This window comes from Scatophagus argus, chromosome 15 (assembly GCF_020382885.2).
Source record: "Scatophagus argus isolate fScaArg1 chromosome 15, fScaArg1.pri, whole genome shotgun sequence".
Lineage (NCBI taxonomy): Eukaryota > Metazoa > Chordata > Actinopteri > Scatophagidae > Scatophagus > Scatophagus argus.
In genome coordinates, this window is record NC_058507.1 from 17,712,978 (window position 1) to 17,734,277 (window position 21,300).

Consider the following 21,300-nt stretch of genomic DNA (forward strand, 5'->3'; position numbering starts at 1 on the left):
GACAATAAGAAATAAACTGTAGATGGAGGATCACTTTGATGGAAGTTTCCTTTGTACCTTGTCCCTGAACAGCAGATGGCAGCATGCTTTCAGTTTGATGTGTACTGATTCAGCAGATGGACTTCAAGGTTTCCTGTTTTCTGCATGGGAGTGAATATAAACATAGTTGCAAAGGTGCTCAAGACAAGCTGTAACTTAACATGTATCCAGTTTTGTCTAATAAATTTATAAATGGGTAGGTGTTATGATCTAGCATGGGAGTCTCTTCCTCTTGTCTTTTCTTTCTGTATATATATATATATATATATATATGCATTTCTTGCATAGGAATATTATGTGTATTGAATTTATTATTATATTATATTATTTGTGCTAAACTGTATATAATGTTATCTCTGTCTTCTGTATCATACCTGTGATTTGCTGTTGGAGTCCACATACACTTAGGCTCTCACAATGCAGTTTCATCATCTCTTGAAAGGGAATAAATGTGATGTGACATAAATTAATTAGAGGTAACTTTAACTAATACATCAAAGATAAAAGGCTTCCTGGCTCTGACACAGTCACAGAAGATGGACTTTTACATCAGACGTACTGGTACTTTTATTATAAAATCTCTAAAATGCTCTGTTTTTTGTTCTTTTTTTTTTGTTTGTTTTGTTTTTTTTGTTTTTTTTTGTTTTCGTTTTTGTTATACCAGAATGCTTTGAGTGGTTAACCACTTTGACCTGAACAAAAAATCATCTTCTCTTTCTCTCTCCACGCCTGATCTCCTCCAAGTAATTCCCTGTCAAGAAATCAGTGACTGTGACCAAAGAGGAATGGATGAGATGGAGGCACAGAAGTGATTAAAAGTTTTCAGGAGGATTCATTTCATTGGCGGCGCTGTTATGAATCATTGTACTGCTATCTTGTGGTGATAAGTGGAACTGAATGACTGTGCTGCTCTTACAGCACACAGTCCCAAATTAAATTTGAAAATCATTCACTAGAGACTAAACTGTAACCACAGTGCCTCAGGTTTGCTGTCTACAACAGCTTAAATGAATAATATTTGGGAAAATATACAATGTTGACAAATGAAGTTGAATATTAACATCAAACTGTGATGTCCATGCCTGTAAACATAATCTGCACACAAACACTGACAGTTGTATTTCCTTTATTGTATGTACTTACTACAGCTCCGTTTTTCTTTTACAGTGAATTTGCATTTTAACAATCCCAACCTGCATTACCATGTGCAAACAGGTTCTGCCTTTTGGATACCCATGTTGTTCACATATACCACTGGGGCTATCTTTGAAACTAATATCTACAGCAGTAAGCAGAGTCTTCACACAGAATGTACAGACTTATTAGCTTGACAGGAGTCAGTGTTCAATATGTTCTGCAGCAAAATGACCACATCAGATGGAAGGAAACCAATATTTATACCATTTTTGTCATTTATATTTTTTTTCTGAAATGGCCCAAGTACAATACTTGGGTAAATGTACTTAGTTACACTTCATCACTGAATATAGGCATGTAATGTTGTTTTAGGAACACACAGTGCCATGAAAAATCATATCAACTTCATCCCTAAGTAGCATCAGAACAGCCTGTGCTCACCAATATATGATTATATCAAATGTAATTTTAATATAATTAAAATATGATGCATTGTCACAGAACATACGTCTACATTTTATTGTGGTCATATGAAACAAAATGTGTTTTCAGAAGCAAAAACACAAAAGTGAAGAGTCTTATTAAGTGAAATTCTGTAAGGAAAACATGGGATGAACAGACTAAAGATAGGCAATAGACAATAGGTTCATCCCTCACTGAGTAGAGACTCTAGTTGGGAATATCAAACTACAAAATCTGACTTGAATCACTTTGGCTCTTCAGGATGTCATCTCTGCTACACTATGCTCGTTACAGGGAGGATATGAATGGATTTAATTGGGATCAGTTCATCGCAATTTAACCTGTGCTACAGTTACTGTCTGCCTAAAATGTCAGAGTATCTGCACAGCACTCCAGCCAGCATGTTCTTTGTTTCCAAGTCAGAGCTCCCTAAATTTTAACTGAGCATTTGGCAATGAAATATGCCACAACACTTGTCTTAACATTAACTGTATCAGAACCGCACTATATTTGACATAACTTTTAATGATTGCATGTGGCATCAAGTGAGTTGGCTGCTTTTTTTACAAAATGTTTGTAATGCATTTGATGCAGCACAGTTAGTGTAGATACACTAAATAGACAGAAGTATTGGGACACCTGACCATTACACACCATTCTAAATCCATAGATTTTAATATGAAGTTGGTCTCCCTTTGCAGCTATAACAGCTTCCACTCTTTTTGGAAGGCTTTCCACAAGATTTGGAGTGTTTCTATAGGAATTGTTTGCCATTCATGCAGTAGAGCATTTGTAAGGTCAGGCACTGATGTTGGACGAAATGGCCTGGCTCACAATCTCCCTTTCCTGTTCATCCGCAAGGTGTTTGATGGGGTTGAGGTCAGGGCTCTGCGCAGTCAGTCAAGTTCTTCTGCGCCAAACTCACCCAAGTGGGTCCTCGTGGTCTTTTAATAATGAATATCCTAATACTGGAAGGCCTCCAATGACCCATTTCACCCTGATGAGGTGGATGGTCAGAAAAGGGCTGGCTGGCCAAACAACCATGGTGACAGTGAGATAGAGAGAGTGAGACTTTAATCATAATGCTGAAAATGCAGTTCTTACCATAGCACTGTGGGATGGAGTGGCAGCAGTAAGGTCACTCTCTTCCTTTTCCTGTTTGCGTCCCTGTTCCCTACCCTGTCCCATATGCCATTCCTTTTGCTGTTCTGCATCCTGTTCCTTACACTTGTCTTTATGCTCATCCTCTGGCTTTCCTCATGCTGCTCCACACACTACTCCTGCTTTCCCTCACACCGCTCCTGCTTCTGGTGACGCTGACCCTGCTGCTCATGCTGATCTGGATGAAGCAGTTGATCAGCTGATATCAGGTACATCTGATTGTGCAAATGTTTACTCCATCACTTGAGCTGCTGCTGTTGATAACGGTATGTATGAGCTTCTGACTTGAAGTTAAAATGATCTGCTACACATGCTCCTCCCATTTAGCCATATATTATCACTTGTTCAATGATTCAAGTTTATCTTTTTCCATATAATATGAATTATGTTACAGCTCAGAAATCATTCATCTTACTATTTTCTTTGCTCTCATCTCTCTGTACCACCTGATCTGCTGCTCTTCACTGTGGATGAAGAAGGGGATTATGAAGTTTTGGTTTATCAAGAGCAAAGCATAAAATATTACACTCACCGCATAGTATCATTTATATAACAATTCAGAGATTATAAATCTTACTAGCCCTAATTTATTTAATTTTACCAACTTTGTTTATATTTCTCTATGTAATCAACCAAGTACAATATTTGCCTCTGAATTGTTGTGGATTAAAAGTACAAAGTAAAATAAAATGGAAATTCCTGTTTATACCTGTACACATCACAGTACTTTCTATTTTACTACCTGTACATAAGCTGATTATCCATTACAGTGTATATTCATGCATCACAGTAAGTGTCACAATGTTCTCGTTTATACATTTACTACATTACTGCACAAACCTGTAGACATTAAACTTTATATGTTTACTATTACTCACCTGGTTATCACAATTTTGACCTGTCTACCATCACGTATTATATCTTATGTTTATATGTGCAATAGAATTTAATTGCTGCAGTACAATTTGGAGGAGGAGGGCGTGAACTACAGAGGTCGTGTCTGGGTGTGAACCAGCTTCAGAGTGTGTTGGCTTGAGGTCTTTTTTTTTTTCCTGAGAAACATTGCCCTCTCGTGGAGCAAGACAATATGGCAAAAATAACAGCAAATCAGGACTAAACCATTCGCTTGACAACCACCGAATAAAATCATAGATTACCAAATTTCTGTTAAAAAATAAATTTCTGTATGGTGGAATAAATAAGTCTCATTTTTGCCAAACACAAATAATTATATGAGTCTCGTCACAGCCACTTCTGTAATATTTCTGACTATTGTTTTGTTCCCCGTACTCTAATATTCAGTGGTGCGATCCAGTAGTATCGAAGGCGAAGCATAAAAACGATTTGTTTCCCCTGAGAGGAAGGAGCGTTGCTGTTTTTCGCAACTGTAACAGTGGTTGTTAAGAACTGTTGTAACATTACTCCTTTTTTTATCCAGTTGTTTTTCTGACAGCAGCTCTCTTAGCTCGCCATGGCTCTGTGCGGGGGTGTCGGAGCCATGGCTTTGCCCAGCGAGCTTATCGTTCACATTTTCTCCTTTCTGTCCGACCGAGACAAGCTCCGGGCCTCGGCCGTCTGTTCACGATGGAGGGAGTGTCTCTTCTACCCCGCGCTGTGGACCGAGCTCAAACTGCGAATAGGTGGTGGCTGTAACGGCGGCGGCTCGAGCTCCGAGGAGACCCAGAGACTGGAGTTCCTCATGCGGAAGTTTGGTTCCTTCGTGCGGGAGCTGCAGCTGGAACTGGCACCGGTGGAAGGCTACCTTAGCCCTCTGAACACCGACCCGTCGTCCAGCAGGATGGACCAGCGTCCCGGTCCAGATAATGATCCACAGCTTTCCGAGCGATGGAGAGACGCCATGGCCACCTACTTGGACCAGGTGCTGTGTGTGTTCACCAGCATCCGCAACAACAGGTAACGTTAATTTCGCTCCAGAATCTCTTTCTGAATGTTTGTTTTTATTCAGTGTTCACATGACACCCGCTCACTTTATTGTAAATTCAACGTATTTGGTGCGTCGTATTAAGCTAGCAGCTAGCTAGCTTAGTTAGCTATAAACAAACACCGTCTTTAGGTGTTACGTAAGCGGGTCGTGTCTCTGCAGTAGAACTAGTAGCTATATAATATATAGCTATATTAGATTAATTTATCTGTCGGTGTCGTCAATTTACCATTGTTTTGTTGCTTGGTTTTACATAGACTGTCATCAGATACTGGTATGAATGATATATACTTCAGGGCCAAACGCCTGCCTGCGATTCTTTTGTTGTCAATTCTATTTTCTGTGTTACATTGGAGTCTTCATACCATTAAATACAATGCAGCACTGGTGGTAGCTAGAGAAGCCTTTGTTGGCTGTGATTTGCTGATATCAGCGCTGACACAAACACAGTGTATATGCGAGTATGTTTGTGTGTGTATATACGTTTAGCTCTGACATTTCATACTGGAGGGTATAATCATCTATGTGCTACATACATGAAATCCAGCCACTCCAGCCTTTCTCTGTTGTTGGAAGTTGACCTTTTACTCTGTGTAAAACTTAACTTTGGATGTCTGAATCATGTGGAGAACTTCTGCCTACCTTCTCACATATTCTCTATTATTCTCTTTAGTCCTTTGTAGTATTGAAATAGCACCCCATCAAAAGCTCTGCAGTTCATGTCTTAGTTCTGCTGAGGGGGCTGAAACCTTTTTTCTGTTGTCTGACTTCTCCTCATTGAACAGTTTCCAACACTTTCCTTTCAAAAACCTACTGAACCAACCCGCATCCAGTTTTTGTGCTGCACACGTTTTTGAGGTGTAGTGTATTCACACTGGAAACGTGACAAAATTAGGACATCCAAATGTCAGAATGAATACAGAATTTGATGATTTTTAAAAAATTTTTTTAAATAGATGATGTCAGTAAATAGTACCGCACACAACCACCAATTCAGAATTTGGAAATGAACGAATGCTGCAGTGTTTGATGAATTCCTAGTATAATTTCCTGTCAGTACAAAACAATGACGTATGCTGATTCCTTGCATACTAAGGATGTCATGAAGAAAAGCGTTTAGTAATGCTGTTGTAAAATAACAGGTTGTAGTATGAAACTAGCAGCCAGTTCTAATTTGTGCTGGAACTCAAATATGAAATTCTGTTCATTTTCTTATTTCCAGACTGCCAGAAGTCGACCAGAAATTATAAAGGTTCTCTGTATGACAAAATGCATAAGCTGTACCGCTACACTCAGCTAATAATGTCAGGTTATTTCATCGCTAGCCACCATTTTTATCAATTCAGACAAGTTGACAGCTGATCACAACAAATCCTGCTTTCAAGCTTTCACTCTGATGTTATCAGGTGACCACTGCTGTAGCATATTGTGAACCGTAGCCCTCAGCTGATTTACAGGAAGTGAGCTGCATGAAATATGAAGTGCACATTACCTGGTAGTTAGGCGTGTGTGTGGCTGCCTGTCGCATATGTGGTTGATAATCCCCTCCCACAAGGTACATTGATCTTCCAAACATCACTGTCAAAACAGATGTCGACAGTCATGGCAGGAGACAACCCAGCAGTATATGGAGCCAGTGCTAGATTAGATTGCACAAAATGGCTGCAGTTTGTTAAATAGGTAACCCCCATTCTGAAGTTCTATGTATGGGAGATGCTTAAACTCAGCCCCTAGGCTAGCTACTGTCTCTTCTGTTGAAAATTCCAGTGCTCTCCTTATGTGCTGTGTGTGATGGAACCAGATTCAGAACTTACTGCGTTAATGTTGAGAGTAAACACATGACAATGAAACCTCTCTTTGAGGATATTGTGATACAACTATGTTTGGAGTGTTATATTTTTTTCTTATTATAAAGTGCAGTACTGACCTTCACCTCACATTGATTTTTTTCCATTGTTGATTTGAAAACTTGCTAAGACCTTTCACATAATTTGTATTTATTGTTGTCCACAGTACTATTCACCAAGGCTTGGATGGGCACAAGAGAAAAACAACCCACTCATTTTTAATGTATTTTGTATATATTGCTTGCATAATACTAAAACATGCACATTTTGTGTTTTGACAGTTGCCTGTCTAAATCTAAAATCTCTGTCCCTCTCTCATTCTCTAGAAACCTGCAGAAGCTGAGTCTTTATGGAGACACCTGTGTTCTCCAACAGGAGGGACTACTGGACAGCTCCAACCTACTCCAAATTCACCAGGGAGACAAAAAGATCAATGAGTAAGCCTGAGCATAGCAATACAAGTGATTTTCCGTCGACTGTCAGAATCGATCAGATTCAGTATTTGTTTCTGTCCATAGAGTGGTTAGTTGCATTGTAAACCAAATTTACATTATGACTGCAACATGGTAATTGATATATATTCTTAATTGATTGATCTTGATCTGAGTGTGAACGGACTAAAAATCATTATTGTCTTTTCAGTTATTCTGTGAATGTTTGTGTGGGAAAATATTCATTACAAAATGACACCCTGTTAGCACCCTTATTTGGAGCTGAGCAACGGTTTGTGTTGTTTGGTATTCGAAATAGTAATTAATTTACAACATTTGTAGCTGTTCGTAAGACATTTTGGCACAGAGCAACTCTGGCATCAGCGAATGACAGCACACCACTTGTCCACAACAAACAGATTTACTTTTGTCAGCAAATTATTGCCGTAATGTAGATTAAAATGCTAAGGAGCAACAGACTGTGAAACGTATATCCTGTTGCTGTCATCAGGGTTATCTCTGCGTGGGCTTGTTCAGTATAACTTACTTGATTGATGTTGTACTGTATATACAGTATGATTCTATGTGTTGCATGTTTAAATTTTTTGCTTACATTAGATTTACACTCATATAAAAGTATACAGATATTATATTTTCTCAGGGCTGTCTGTTTTTGTAGCCTACCTTTCTTTGCACATGTGTAGCTCTCATGGGGCCTTAAATTTAACTTGCAGGAAGCTGTAGTCAAACTGGTAAAGTGAATTGAAGCTAATTCTCCTCATCCTTCTCTTCATTAACCTTCCCCCATGCTCACTGCAGAATCCAGCAGCTGTTCATGGAGTTGTTGTCTAACAGCAGGCATCTGAGGTGGTTGTCTTGTAGCTTCATGGTGGGTCTGGTGACTCCATGCTCCTTAGCCTGCCTGTCCAATCCTTCAGCTGAGACCCTGCAGCACCTCAGTTTACTGGACCACCAGCTGGGTATGTGTGGGTGAAATCTGTTTGTCTGTAACTGCGTAAAGTGGAGTTTAAAAACCACATGGACTGTATCAGTTTAAATCCATTACACCTCCCCTGAATTTTCCACAGGTCCCCTCATCTCACCATCAGAGTTGGATCGTCTCTCTAATCTTCATTCTCTGGCTCTGGATTTCTCTGATTTGACATCTGAACTTTGCAGTCTGCTTGCATCTCCCCGCCGAACTCCGCTGCATCGCCTCTCCCTGCTGCTCAATGGCGCCGCGCTGGAATTCAAACCATTAGAAGGGACCGCTACAGAGGACGATTGGAAGGCGCTGGTAATGCAGCACCTATCTTTGTTTCTCAGTCAAATCATTACAGTCCTTGTGCTCAATGACAAGATGTGGAATGCTCATGCCAGTGAAACAACAGTTACATAGCCATGTTTTGGTGTCAGCTCTGCTGCCTCCAGGTTTGAGTAAGTGCAAGTCTCCATGTGTATATCAGTCAAGTTAATGTGATCCTCCTCAGGTTCGTGTGAGTGCCAACCTCCGAGTGTACATCATGGCCCTGGAGGTCGACAGCTCAGAACTCCTCAGGGTCCTAAAGCCTAGCCTTCCTCTGGAGCGCCTCCACCTGGACAGTTACAATACGCTGGTGTCCGACGCTACATTGGAGCTCATCTCTCAGCAGTACAACAAAACGCTGACTCACTTCCTGCTCCTGAGGGATGACCCTGACTTCCCTGACCTCAGCATCAATCGGAACGAAGACCCGTTGGTCCTCTTGGCGTGGAGATGTACTCAGCTGGCTGTACTGGTTATACATGGTGAGTTCAAGTTACTGTCACAAGGATGAATAGATAGATAGATACTTTATTGATCCCGAGGGAAATTCAGGACCATATACAGTCAGATGACTTCAGATTCATTCTGGTCTGTACTGGGCAAACCCTGTGATGGTAAACACAAGTGATAGTGATTACATGTGGTATTTAATTGGCTTGAGCTTGGTTACTGCTTTTTTTTTTAAACTGCTTTAGACTGGACTATTGGTTGGAAGCAAAGAAAAGAGAAACAGTTCTGGTCAGTTGCTTCCAAATCACATGTTACTGCTTATACACAGTTCTCTCATTTCTGTTGTTGAGACCCAGTTTTACATTCATGTGTGCTTTTCAAAAGTGCTTTGAGGAAATTTGAAATGTGAGCTAATCCTCAGTGGCCTGGTTAATAGTATTTGTGGTAATTCAAGATGATGAGGCCTATAAACATTCTTTCATGCTCAGCTAATTAACGTACATTAATTGATTGATATATATATTTTTTGGACCACTTGGGGGCAGTCCAGTAAGCACAGAGGAACATTTGCATTCATTTTACTCTTGGTTTCTGTCAGATGAGTTTAAGTGCATCATTTACTCAAACGTAACTGCTAAATTCTGTTCTCCCAAGGTAGTCGTAGACTTTGTCTGATGTTTGATGCTGTGCAGGTTGCATGTAGTGAGTTTATTTCTGCTGTTAAACCACTTCCTGCTATGCCTAGACACAAAACTCATTAGAGTGGTGAGAATGAACTAAAGTTGGTGGGAGCGAAACAAAGAACAGTGAGCTAAAATACCCTAAAACATAGTCATTTAATCCACTAGCAATGTAAAAAATGTTGAGCAAAACTACCCTGATGCTGGCTTAATGTCTGTGGGCTGGTGTTTCCTATGTAGGGAGAACAATCTCAGACATGAATAGATTGCCTCTGCTTAGTTTCAGTAGCATGTTTTTAAATACAACACATCACTCAGTCTTTACATGCAATTAATATTTTTCTTTTGTCAGTGCCTTCATCAACTACAGATATTATATTTGTCTAAAATTAGTTAAAAGTTCCTTCTGGCCTACTAGGTGAGGAACTAATAAATGGAAAATTAGAACTCCTTATGTAACCTTATGTTATTTTTCTTTTGCTTACTATATGATCCTATATTATGCTAAGGTTTTTACCCAGTGCAAAGTAGTGTGTAAAGCTGTACTGTGTATTCATTATTTATACTTAATATGAGCACGAGTAGTTCAACCTCCCTGAACATACCTCTCACTGTAGGTTACACTGTATGGTCCCATAACTTGGTGGCCATCTCTCGACTGCGAGGCTCCAGTCTCCGTGTCCTGACCGTCTCTGAGGAAAGCATCGACTTCGATCCAGACCAGTCGATGTGCATGGAGGGCGACCCAGTCCATAACCTGGTCAAGGAGGTTTCCCTGGGCCTCGGCCGTGTCTGGCACCCTTGCCTGGATTCCAGCCTGGTTTTGTCAGAACCCACCCAGCACTTCCACCGCGAGCTTCACGCCTTCAGCATGGGCATGTAGGCAGGGATGATGCATCCTACACATCACAGCTTAAATTGTTTCAAGACCCGACCAGACCAAAATCTGAAGCAGCTCAAATCAACAGGCCACAAGCACACTTAAATGAGAAATCTTAACTGGACATTAAAACAATCCATGAATTGCATTATGTGAACTGATGTGAGCTGATTGTTTTTATTTCACTTTTATTTTTTTTGCATTTCTTTCACAGGGATTTTAGCATACAGCTATGTTCTGACATTTTCCAAATGATTCCCTGTTTTCTAACTTGGCCTCTCGATTAGCTGCTTATTAAGTGACTTGGAAAAACAGAGTCAGTCTTATGTTTTAAGTACGTTTTCCAATTAAGACTACCCAAAGTGAAAATGGATGTCCTTATGACAGCACTTGAGTCATTGGCCATTTTTAATTTGTCTTCTAAAACGAGTCATTCTGCTGCTTCAAACAGCCTCTGCTCTGGCATGGCCCATCCTGGTCTGGTCTTGATGAGCAAGTATTCAGAGCTCGATGTTTCTCCTTCACCATAATAACCTCCAGAGCCTCTGTATGATGTAACCTTGATTTGTTTGTTTTTGTTTTGTTTTTTCTTATTTTATTTGATCACTTTTGATCTCTCCCTGCTCTGTGTATAACCTTGTTTTTTCCTGTGTTGTGGTTCCCTTGCCTGCATAGGCTTTGTGTGTATTTAAATACAGATATATTATTATCCTGCTCACCCTTAGAACAGGAGAGGCGGGCGGGTTGAGTGATGGACCGGTGGGATTTAGGGGGGAATGTGTGTTCCAACAAAAGCTACAAGCTTTAGTTGTGAAAATATTTTTCTTTTTCTTTTCCTTTTTTTTTTTGTTTGTTTTTTAACCTTTGCTCTGTGTCGGTCTGTCTGTCTGCTCCACTCTTGCAAAAGTTGGAGTTTGTAAACGAACTGATCAATCACTTCCATGGTAATACAACCTGAGCTGCTTCTGCTGTTGCTCTAAAAGAGCATCTTGTGCACTTGTCCACTAGTTCGAGAGCCTTGCCAGCAGGGTGGGAATCTTCACTGTAATGTGGCTGACAGTGGCAGGTGCTCATCACTTTTAATGTTGTTTTCAGCAACAGCTATGCCAGTGCTATGACCCAGATTTATGACCATTGTCAAGTAAGTGGCAATTCAAAGCCAAATGGTTGCATTAAGATTTCTGAGCACCTTGCTGATGGTGTTATGGAGAATATTGTTACATGCTCGCAGCCAACACGCTTCCCACCCTGCTCACTTGTCGACTTTTTGGGAATTCCCACTGGTCGATTTTATTAGGGAGCCTTGTCTTCCGACCGACATTGGAGCCAAACTATAAGACTGAAGCCCGTCACAACATAACACACCCCTACTCTGTTCTGTGACCTGGTCTTTTCATTCTGTATTCAGGGAGAATATAGCTGCCTTTGCTCTCTGACTAGTATCACTGTCTCCAGAGCCCCTTTGTATGAAAATGTCAAGTCAAAGAAAAGAACAGGAGTGTGTGTAATATGAAGGGCTTTGGGATTTAAAAACCTTCAAATAGTTGTGTATTTTTGAGAAAACAGATTTTCACTCCATAATGCCATAGATATCCGTTTTTTGATAAATCTCTGTGACGACTTCCAAGTTCATTGTGAGGCAATGCTAAAACAACACCAGTATACTGTAGGCAAAGCTCCATGAGGTTTCACAGTCACGCCAGCAGTTTTGTAGGCAGGAACTAGCCTTTGTCAATGGTGGTTTTCTTGCTTTCCAGTAAAACTTTTCGCGATAAAAAACAGGATAAAGTAAAGGTTGTACTGAATGTAACTTACTTTTCATTCTATCGTTCTCTTGGCCAGTCAAGTTCTTCTTTTCTGTTGAAGGCTAAATTGTATAGCTGTATTTGCTACAGAAATTTGGTAGATGCCTATCTTGCCACAATAGCCACGGCTGCTGGCTAAGTGAGATCGGACATTGTAGGTTCCACTGGTAGCCAAGGCTGGTTAATTTTCCAAGAAGTGGCACCCACAGCACAACAAGGCGTATTTCTGTGGCAAAAAGTTTCTTTGTCAGTCTCAGGTAGGCTTTTAACATCATTATGACCAGGACGGTGGTGGTGAACATGTCGAGTGGCTGTGTAAAACAATCAGTTAGTGTGAGATATTGTTGTTGTTTTTTTTTTTGTTTGTTTGTTTAGTTATTCCTCTTGAGTCACAGTTGCCTTGGAAACAGCCTTGTTTTATGGATGCAGTTGTTGTTATTAATGTTGTTTATCTTGCCATCTGATAAACCCTCCCTCTGTCTTGGTTGGGGGGGGGGGGGGGGGGGGGGTGTCAGCAAACTTAATCATACATTTGTTTTCAAAGATTAAGGTTGGTTAAGACTAAAGGATGGCAACACCGATCTGCTCATTGCACATGTGTAATATCTTCAGTAGATGATGTGGGAGATGGGGTGTGGCTGTGGAGTTGAAGAGGATTCATGCTGTCAATAGAGGACCTGCTGGGCCCAATTAATATCTGAGCTGAATGTAGTCGATTTTCTGGGTTGAAATGACTTCTGTCGGGCATAGTCAATTTTGTCTTGCTGTTCAACTGGCTTTCATTAACTAGGGTGAAGCCATTACTTTGATTGAATCATGGTTGTGTTTTCATAGTCTGAGTCTAACTTTTAAATAATACTGAGGGAATGCTTTTGCCCTAACAAATGAAATCAATATTATTCAGGCTCTGTGGAAATACAAGTATGCCATGTTTGGGGCTTAAGCGAGGCATTGCACAAAACCCTTGGTCTAGTATGACCTGAGCCAGGTACAGGTTACATCTGATGCTCCAGTGTTGTGCCTGATGTGGTACACTGGTGTCTTATTAGGGCATTTGCTGAGCTGTGTTGGGATTTTAACAGGAAAATCAACCTTAAGTTAACTTACTATTACTGTTGATTAACCATTGTTTGCAAAGTTACCCTCCCACATGGCATCAGCTCAGTTACTGTTGTGCACACTTTGGCACTTTAGAGGTTGGGGCAATGGCATTGCAGACTGTGAAGGTCCATATCAAGGTCTATAGGTTTACAAGGTTGACCTGCAATTTTTCCTATGTACTGATATGGAACCAGAGTTATACAGTGTATGAGCATTTTCCTTGGTTCAGAATGAATTGGTCCTAGTGATGGGCCTGGGGTTACCAAATGTTTGTTCATCTGTTAAAGGACCTTGATCGTTTAGCCGTGATAATTTCTCTAGCTTTTGGTTCATATCTCAGGATAAATGCAGTTTCTTTTTAAGGCTGCCTGTGGCTGTATCTAGAGCTGTAAACTTACACACTCACAGGGGTCAGCAATACCAACACAACAGACCAAAACATGTTGGTTTTTATTTTATCCATTTCTTCCCCTCCTCTAATTTCTCCTCTCATCTCTTTTTTCAGATATCAGCTTTGCTCCTTTATGTGAGAGATTTAAGATAAGTGTGTGTTGTGCATAGGAGTAACTTGATAAAGGGGGGGTGGGTCACAGCAGTCTACAGCAGAGTGTAATTTCAAAGTAGACCACCTGAACTGAGAAAATAGATATTCACAAACAACTGATTTTAAAAAGCTGATTTTACAATGTTTCCCTCACCACCCTGTGTGCTTCCTCTTCTGTTTCCTGTCTGCTCCAGTCCCCACGTTATTGGCTCCATACTACATGTCGAATTTCGCTGTTTGGGCAGTCCAACTTGGCTCTTGTGGCTCTGCCATAATATTCCCATTTGGAAAATGTATTTAAAAAGGACTTGTTCTAATCATGAAAAGGTCTTCTGTTTTGGAGACTTCCGGATAAATTCTTTATCATAAGTTAATGTTTTGACAATTTGTGATCCTATAAATATTTTAGGAAAATGTAGACTGCAAAACTGTATGATGAAAGTTGATGTAGATAATATGCATTAGAGGAGAAAGGCATTGCAAAACAGTCCTCTTTATTATTGCTTCTGTTTTATTTTCTTCGCCAAAACACACCAATATTTCAGTGATGTCTTGTCCTTGCAAGGAGAGAAGAGGTGAGACAAAGTTCTGCCAGTGAGGAAATGCTGATTTGAGTTTGGCAAAATGTGGTCACAGGATAGCATAGCATTTTGAAAATGACTATGAGCGGAAAAATCACTTTCCCGTTGTAATACCTTTGTATCATCGCCAACAGCTAAATATAGAGCCAGCTTGTGCCTGAAAGCTTCTGGAGTCTCGCTGCTTTTCAAACCTCTGCTCTCCCCAAGTTATTAGTGATGTGTTTTTTGTCATTGTTGCTGCGATTGTTAGTTTAGGGAAGTGCTACAGGAACTAGGGTTTCAGCATCTTTCAGTACACGTGTGTTTTAATTTCCGTGGAGCTGTATTTTCTGCGCACATTTTCATTTAAGTTTTCTATAGTGAATCCAGTAGAAAAGGTGTGAATAAGATCATATGACTGTGTGTGTGTGTGTGTGTGTGTGTCTGTGTGAGAACAAGTCGTCAGCAGTGCAGCCATCGTCATATTTTCTCTGTGTGTGTGTATTTAAAGGGGTGTGTGTGGGAGGGGTCACGTTCAGCAGTGTAGTCTTATCACTCCCACTGCAGCAGGAAATCGTTCGTTCTCAGGGTACAATCGGAGGGAAAGTTACAATAGCTCAGGCCTCTAGCTCACTCATATGAGTAGTAGGAGTCACTGGATCTGTTCTCCTCCCTTGATGTGTTTTAAGCTGCCAAAGATCACAGTGGAACAAACTAAACCCAGATACAAGTCTGTCTGAAGTGCCCATGTATGCACACACTGGCGGGAGGCTGGTCCAGTATTCTTTTGTACTCCACACCTCCTTCTAGTACTTTCCATCCTGACATTTGTCCTATTTTGTTCCTGTAGTGGTTCCACTCAGCCTGTTTTCTTCCACTGAACCCTTGACTTCTACCATTCTGTTTTCGTGCGTCCAAACGCTGCCCTTGTTATACTACGGACCATACTGTGCTGGACCACGTTAATGTCAGCAGTATCGTTCTGTGATTGGCGTGAAAAGAGACCAAGGCAGACCTGTATGCGAAGGCTCGGCCAGTGTTGTGTTAGAGGCTGAAACTTATGTTCAGACGTGTAGGATTTTACACTAGCTGTATAGAATTTGTGTCATGGAGAACATAGTTCGTCACTTGACAAGGGTCAGCAGCATTGATGCACAAATGTGGCCAAATGGCACTCAGGGTCTACACTGCATGTAGCTGAAGCATCCTAGAGCAAAGCAGTCCTTTCTAGTCCAGTGCAGCGCACTTCTATAGTGTGACACAGGCTTAAACAGAGAAGTCTGGAGTTATTTGCTCACCACCACCATATTCCTCCCTCTCTCTGTTTTTCCCATCACCTCTTTCACTGTGAGGAGTGAGTGAATGTAAAACTAAAGGCGGTGAGGACAAGGAGGTTTGGTTCAATATCAGAACACGTCGGGGAGTAAACACACCATCAGATGCTTCCAGAAGCTGCTTTCTTATAGATTACAGCTTCCCAGCTAGGATAAAGTCCAGAGTGCCTGATCTGGCGCATTGCATGCCAAGCTTGTGGCCAAGGTCAGATTTGATGTGAAAGTGTTAAGTCCCAGGGTTTTTGAGCTGTTAAGTGATTTCGCTGCTAGAGATCTGCTAGGAACAGGACATTCCACGTGAGGATCACTCAGGCCATCTGACTAGCAAACAGTTTACCAAGTGGCTGATGTGTCTGCATGAAAATTAGACTCTATATAAATATATACTATATATTTTTTTACTTCAAATTAGTTGGTCTGTTTTTGAAGGCATACAAGATGCAGCTAGTATTGAATTATCACACCAGATTACCAGCTGGTCTGAGCAGAGCCGAGGTGTGATACCATTTAGCAGTGGTTGTGTAAAATGTGCCGCTCTTTCAAAGGTCGACCACGTCTCTAATGTGTGTTACAAGCTTTGCTTTCACTTCACGCTTTGACATCCTGAGGCCATAGCGAGGCCTTTTGTGTCCGGTACACTTAAGGTTGCACATGAAAGCAACATACACTAAAATGTAAGGACTAGCTACTCTGAACATGAAATGTTTTCACCCTCTGAATCAAACAGTGAGAGGAAGTTAGCCTGCATATTTAGTACACACAGGAATACACAGAGTATCATAGATAACACAGGGCCAACTGCGCTGGACTTATATGCAGACAGAGGTTTGTGTATGACTACATTATACTGTGTATACACAGACTGATTGACACACAGCTTACGTATATTGTTGTTTATTTTTTGTTTTGTTATTTTCTGTGCTTTTATGTGCATTCATCGAGACATCCTTGAAGATAAGTGAGTCACCTCTGTGGCCAGATGAGTAACTGAATCCACAGAGCTGGTCTCTCATGTAGTCCATTGGAAAGAGTTGACCATGACATCTTATTAAAACTGTTGCGATTGCAGAACTGTAAATATACAGGGAACTGAATACGTATGTCCTAACAGGCTCATATGCGTGTGTTATTTTAGTACCAAAGCCACAGACTGTGTCAGATCAGCATCAGTTTAAACACAGGCTCAGAGCCACAGGCAGACACACATCAGCCATCGGACCGGTTTTACTTCCACTTTGATCGTTGCTCAGACTTGGTGCCAGTTTGAGAGTTTGTAGTGCTGACCCGAGGGATGTTTACAACGTTCTGGAAAGTATACTCAATATACTAGCCATAGAAAAGTGGTAGTGAGATGGTTCTGGGCCCAAAACCTTCCCCTTAATGTGATTTTGGCGAAGGTGACATGTTTCTGAAGAGATTACCATTAAAAAAAACAAACAAAACAAAACAGGGTTTCCTTATCACAGTGTCAGATTCCAGATGCTTCCTGTTTGTTTGTTTGTCTGTTTGTTTTAAATTTAAATTCTTAGACCATAGACTACTACCAGTACATGAAAGACCTCTGAATGGGCTCACACAGGGCTGGCCACTTGCGGGAATGTGAAGAATCTGACTAACATTCTGATATGTTTTTGTTACCAGGAGAAAAACACTGGATGTGCATTGCACTGGTATCAAGAGTCCTGTGTAACAGATATATAGAGAGAGATGTGTCTAATGCTATGTATAATCTGGGTGATGGGGAGGTTCACACAGAGGAAGGCTGTTAGCAGTTAGCCACACTGAGAGCCACTAGTTTTCAACTTCAGAAATAGCTGACACTAGAACTGGTTTTACAGCCAGCTTATGATAATGATCCTGGCATACTGGTGACATGAAGGGTATTATCATATACTTGCCACACTGTATTTCTAGAGAAGAAACAACAAAATGACACTGATAGTATAACCTGGCCAAACTCTGTCAGTAGCTGTGGTGCGTACCCTTGAGGTTAGGTTGTAGCGCCTGGCTGTATCAAAAAACTGATAGATATTCATGCTTGGTGTCAGCCAAATATCTTCATTTAGATCTCAGCTACTGTGGCTCTGATGTCTCTGGCTGCTAAACAAAGTCTTTCTTGTCAAGCCTAGAGAGCCAAAGCTCCTAATTAGGCAGGCAGGCCTGCTGCCCAGTCCAGCCTCACAACTATGCAACAGGAATGCATATAATCCACACTCTTCTCTTTTTCTTTCTGTTTTTATATTTTGTTTTTTCTTTGTCTCACTGTTACACAGTAGAAATGAAGATGTAAAATTAATAAGAACTTGCAATGACAATACTTGGCCTTATGATGATTTATGAAAACTTATCATTTTAGTTTTAAGATCTTTTGGTTCTGGTCAGCCAGCCCAGCGACAGCAGCGGTGACGGCGGGCTCACTCATGGTCTCTGTGAGACTTGCTAGACGGCCCCTAATTTTATCGTGGTACGAATGTTGTGCATTTGTTTAAAATCAGGACAGTTTGCAATAACAGCAGTCTAACTAGTGGCCACAAAGGGGCACAAGCAGTGCTGACAGCGCCTGGCTGCGTCTTTAGAAAACCACAGAGGAAGAAAAATGAATTATTATAAATAGATATATAAACTCACACAGTGCATATTTGTATAGGTATCAACAATGCATTACCGTGGTATTCTCTTATGCAACACATGTCCGGGTTCAATTTCTGAACAAGAAGTATGTTATAAAATCACACAGACTTTGTAAATCAGAAGCTATGTTGTTGAATGTTTTTTGCGAAAATTGTTTTACCATCCTCAATGTTGAATATTCCGAGCGTTCTGTTCCTGTGTGACTGTGTTTGTTAAAGTGAGCACATAGCAGTGGGTTTTACCTTCTTCCTGTAAGCAGGGAACCAGGCGTAACCCAAAACGCAGCTGGACTAGATTTCAGGTAACATGGAGCATATTTTAAATACATTTCATCTGTTTCGTCTCTGACTCAACTAAAATATATCTGCATGATTCAGACAAAGCTGTATGAGTGGTTTATTAATAGCGTGGATTAAGACTTGCTCCATCCAGCAAAGAAAGGTTCCATCCTAAAAACACATCCTTATTGTCCATGTAGAGCTTTGCTTAATCTATGTCTGTCAAACTGTTCTTAAGTAAAATTAAGACTAAAATGATATCATACTCTGATTTGAAACCTTTCCAGCTGTTTTTTTGGTTTTGTCTGCAGGGAAGTAGTTCTCTCCAGCTGAGAGGACAGATTTTATCATAGAGAACAGTGTTGATCCATGGTTCTGTTGTGGAGAAAAGGGAGGATATGTTGTAGACCTCCATATAAAACCTCTTAACTGACAGATGGCGTACATTTGAGAGGTCAACCTGCCGAATGATGATTTGAATTAATGTTGAATGAATGCTCCTCTTCTTTTAGTCAGTGAATAAAAGCATTAAAAAGTCATTTGCTTCCATTGTCTTGTTTCTTTACTTCCTGTTCTGAGCCTCAGCAGCGGCTCCAGCACCTCTGGGGGATTAAAAAGATGGCCACTACATACAGTCTGGTGTTTCAGAGTGTTACTTGGCACAGATAACAAGAAGCTGCTATCAGACTGTAAGAGTTCCAAAGTTACCCAAGCCACATTAGATGTATTAGTCAGTTTGCTCAAAGACCTCTAAAGAGGAAGCTTATGAAAGGTCTGTAATGTTCACAAGTTTTCTAGCTCTTTATGTAAATATAGTTGCAAAAAGGTAAGTCAGTTGATACGAAGGAAAACACTGAGCTGTGACACTCTGAAAGGTCTGCTAACACATTCATGTACTGCAAGGCTTTTCCGTAAGAGAGGAGGCAACAAGGAACATTTACAAAAGGGATTTAACCAGTGTCACCATGGCGACACAATAATGGCAAACATGGGGCACGTAGGTAGTTAGTGATGAGCAGAGAGACAGAGGGGACGTGAATGGAGGCAAAAGTGTTACTGAAAGAGTGAGAAGCCTGAGCAGACAGAATTCAGGAGGGATGATGGTTTTCCTTAATCAACAGAAATAGCAGACAGCAGTTTTGAAAGAAGTCGTTTTTGTGTGAGGCCAGGATGCAAGAATGATCCAGCCAAAAGCCACTCCTGAGATGAGTGAGAAAAACGTTTTCAGTGGTTGCTTTGACTAATGATTTGATTTGTGATGGTATGAACGTTTGCCCTTAAACTTTGCTGACACAACAAAGGAAAATGTACACTGCTAATTTTAGTTTGTCTCTTGTTTTGTTCAGAGCTCAGACAGACTTTGTTTTTGTCTGGATAATCAGACTAAAAGATTATCACATCAGCGTTGCACAATTACACAATTACGCTGAAACAATAACATTTTTCTGAGACCCACAGTTACCGCAAAGGTGACGCTCAATCATTCCTCAGCAGTATGTTGATTAACACCAAAGGTGAGAAGCTGCTGGGGGAATTTAATAAACTTGCTACAGAAACATTTAATCACAAATGTTATTTTGAGGACATCATGCTTTGAGTTTATGTATTTCCTAGTGAAACTGCATATTAAATAGGACTCTCTTCAGATCTGTGGTCTAGTAGATGTTTAAATCACCACTAAAAATGTTCCATTTTTCTGGCAAATAAAACACAAAAACAGACATAAATTCAATAAGAGATTTTTAAAATGTAAATTTACACTGGATGTTACGGAAAAACTGATCAGGCTTTTAAAAACTGCATATTCCTGCTGCAGTGCATAAGCTGATTGAAGCATTAGGATAAAACATTTTACATACGTTAGGACATTTATTTCAAATGCAGCAAAAATAGACAAAGTTATGTTGTGATTTAGGGTAGAATTACCTGTTCATGGTAACATTGTCATGTGACAGTATACCTCGACATACAGGCTCTGCTGCAGCTCAGTGTTTCAAATACTGACTGTAACAAACATATGCAAGCACATGCATCTCACATGCACACAAGTCACTGACTTCACACACAAATACAGGAGTGTAGCACACACACACACTGCACAGTGCAGTTAGTATATACTAGAAATCATCTTGTTGTAGTGAACATTACACACACGTGGTAGATGATGCATTCAGCAGTGGTGTATGCAGATATGAAGTGACTGCGGTTTGGTGGAAGGTTCCCACTTTGATATGCAACAGCTGTAAGTGCAGGGCTCAAAGGGGTTTTATTTACAATTTTTTAAAGTCACACTTTGGAGCTGGTGCTCTCAGCTCACTGTGGTTTGTGATACTGTTCAAAAGAGACAGGCAGGCACCCGCAGAACCGGGCTGCCAAGAGAAGAAAGAACACCTGTACACTGCGACTCTGGAGAAATACAACGAGGAACTTTCAAGCTAAAAAAAACCCACACATGCCTTTCAAATCTCTGAAAACAAAGGAATGTTTCCAGATTTAAGGTCAATAGAAAATTCATTCCAAATTCACAATATATACAGTATATGTTGACTGTTTTTTGCAGTTACCAGTTATTATTATTCTGATCATGAAGGTGAAAGCTCCTGGGACTCCTGACATCAGGGGCACTCCGAGATATTCTTGTTCCCTTGTAAACAATTTAAATATGGCAGCTTCAATACTAGAATTTTTAATCAAATAATTTTTAAATTCTTT

At 40.5% G+C, this 21,300-nt stretch overlaps 1 protein-coding gene and 1 long non-coding RNA gene across 2 annotated transcripts; one reads left to right on the top strand and one right to left on the bottom strand.

The window, feature by feature from the left end:
- Window positions 1-1,676: 1,676 nt before the first annotated feature.
- On the bottom strand, window positions 1,677-3,978 carry LOC124071655. The gene is made up of 3 exons (XR_006845358.1): window positions 3,678-3,978; window positions 3,215-3,263; window positions 1,677-3,053 (listed from the first exon to the last, which is right to left on the bottom strand). It is a non-coding gene; the product is annotated as an uncharacterized LOC124071655 (long non-coding RNA).
- A 29-nt stretch (window positions 3,979-4,007) lies between these two features.
- Window positions 4,008-19,127, top strand: LOC124071654 (F-box only protein 33). The gene is made up of 6 exons (XM_046412391.1): window positions 4,008-4,713; window positions 6,915-7,025; window positions 7,839-7,999; window positions 8,108-8,316; window positions 8,510-8,807; window positions 10,073-19,127. The coding sequence occupies exons 1-6, from the start codon at window positions 4,271-4,273 to the stop codon at window positions 10,336-10,338; spliced, it is 1,488 nt and encodes a 495-aa protein (XP_046268347.1). The 5' UTR covers window positions 4,008-4,270; the 3' UTR covers window positions 10,339-19,127.
- The last annotated feature ends 2,173 nt before the right edge of the window (window positions 19,128-21,300 follow it).

What these genes read in the sequence shown, in the direction of transcription:
- LOC124071654 (XM_046412391.1), top strand. Translation starts at nt 4,271, where the DNA reads ATGGCTCTGTGCGGGGGTGTCGGAGCCATGGCTTTGCCCAGCGAGCTT. An exon ending in TTTACTGGACCACCAGCTGG is followed by an intron (nt 8,000 to 8,107) that starts GTATGTGTGGGT and finishes AATTTTCCACAG; the next exon opens with GTCCCCTCATCTCACCATCA. An exon ending in GGCTGTACTGGTTATACATG is followed by an intron (nt 8,808 to 10,072) that starts GTGAGTTCAAGT and finishes CTCTCACTGTAG; the next exon opens with GTTACACTGTATGGTCCCAT.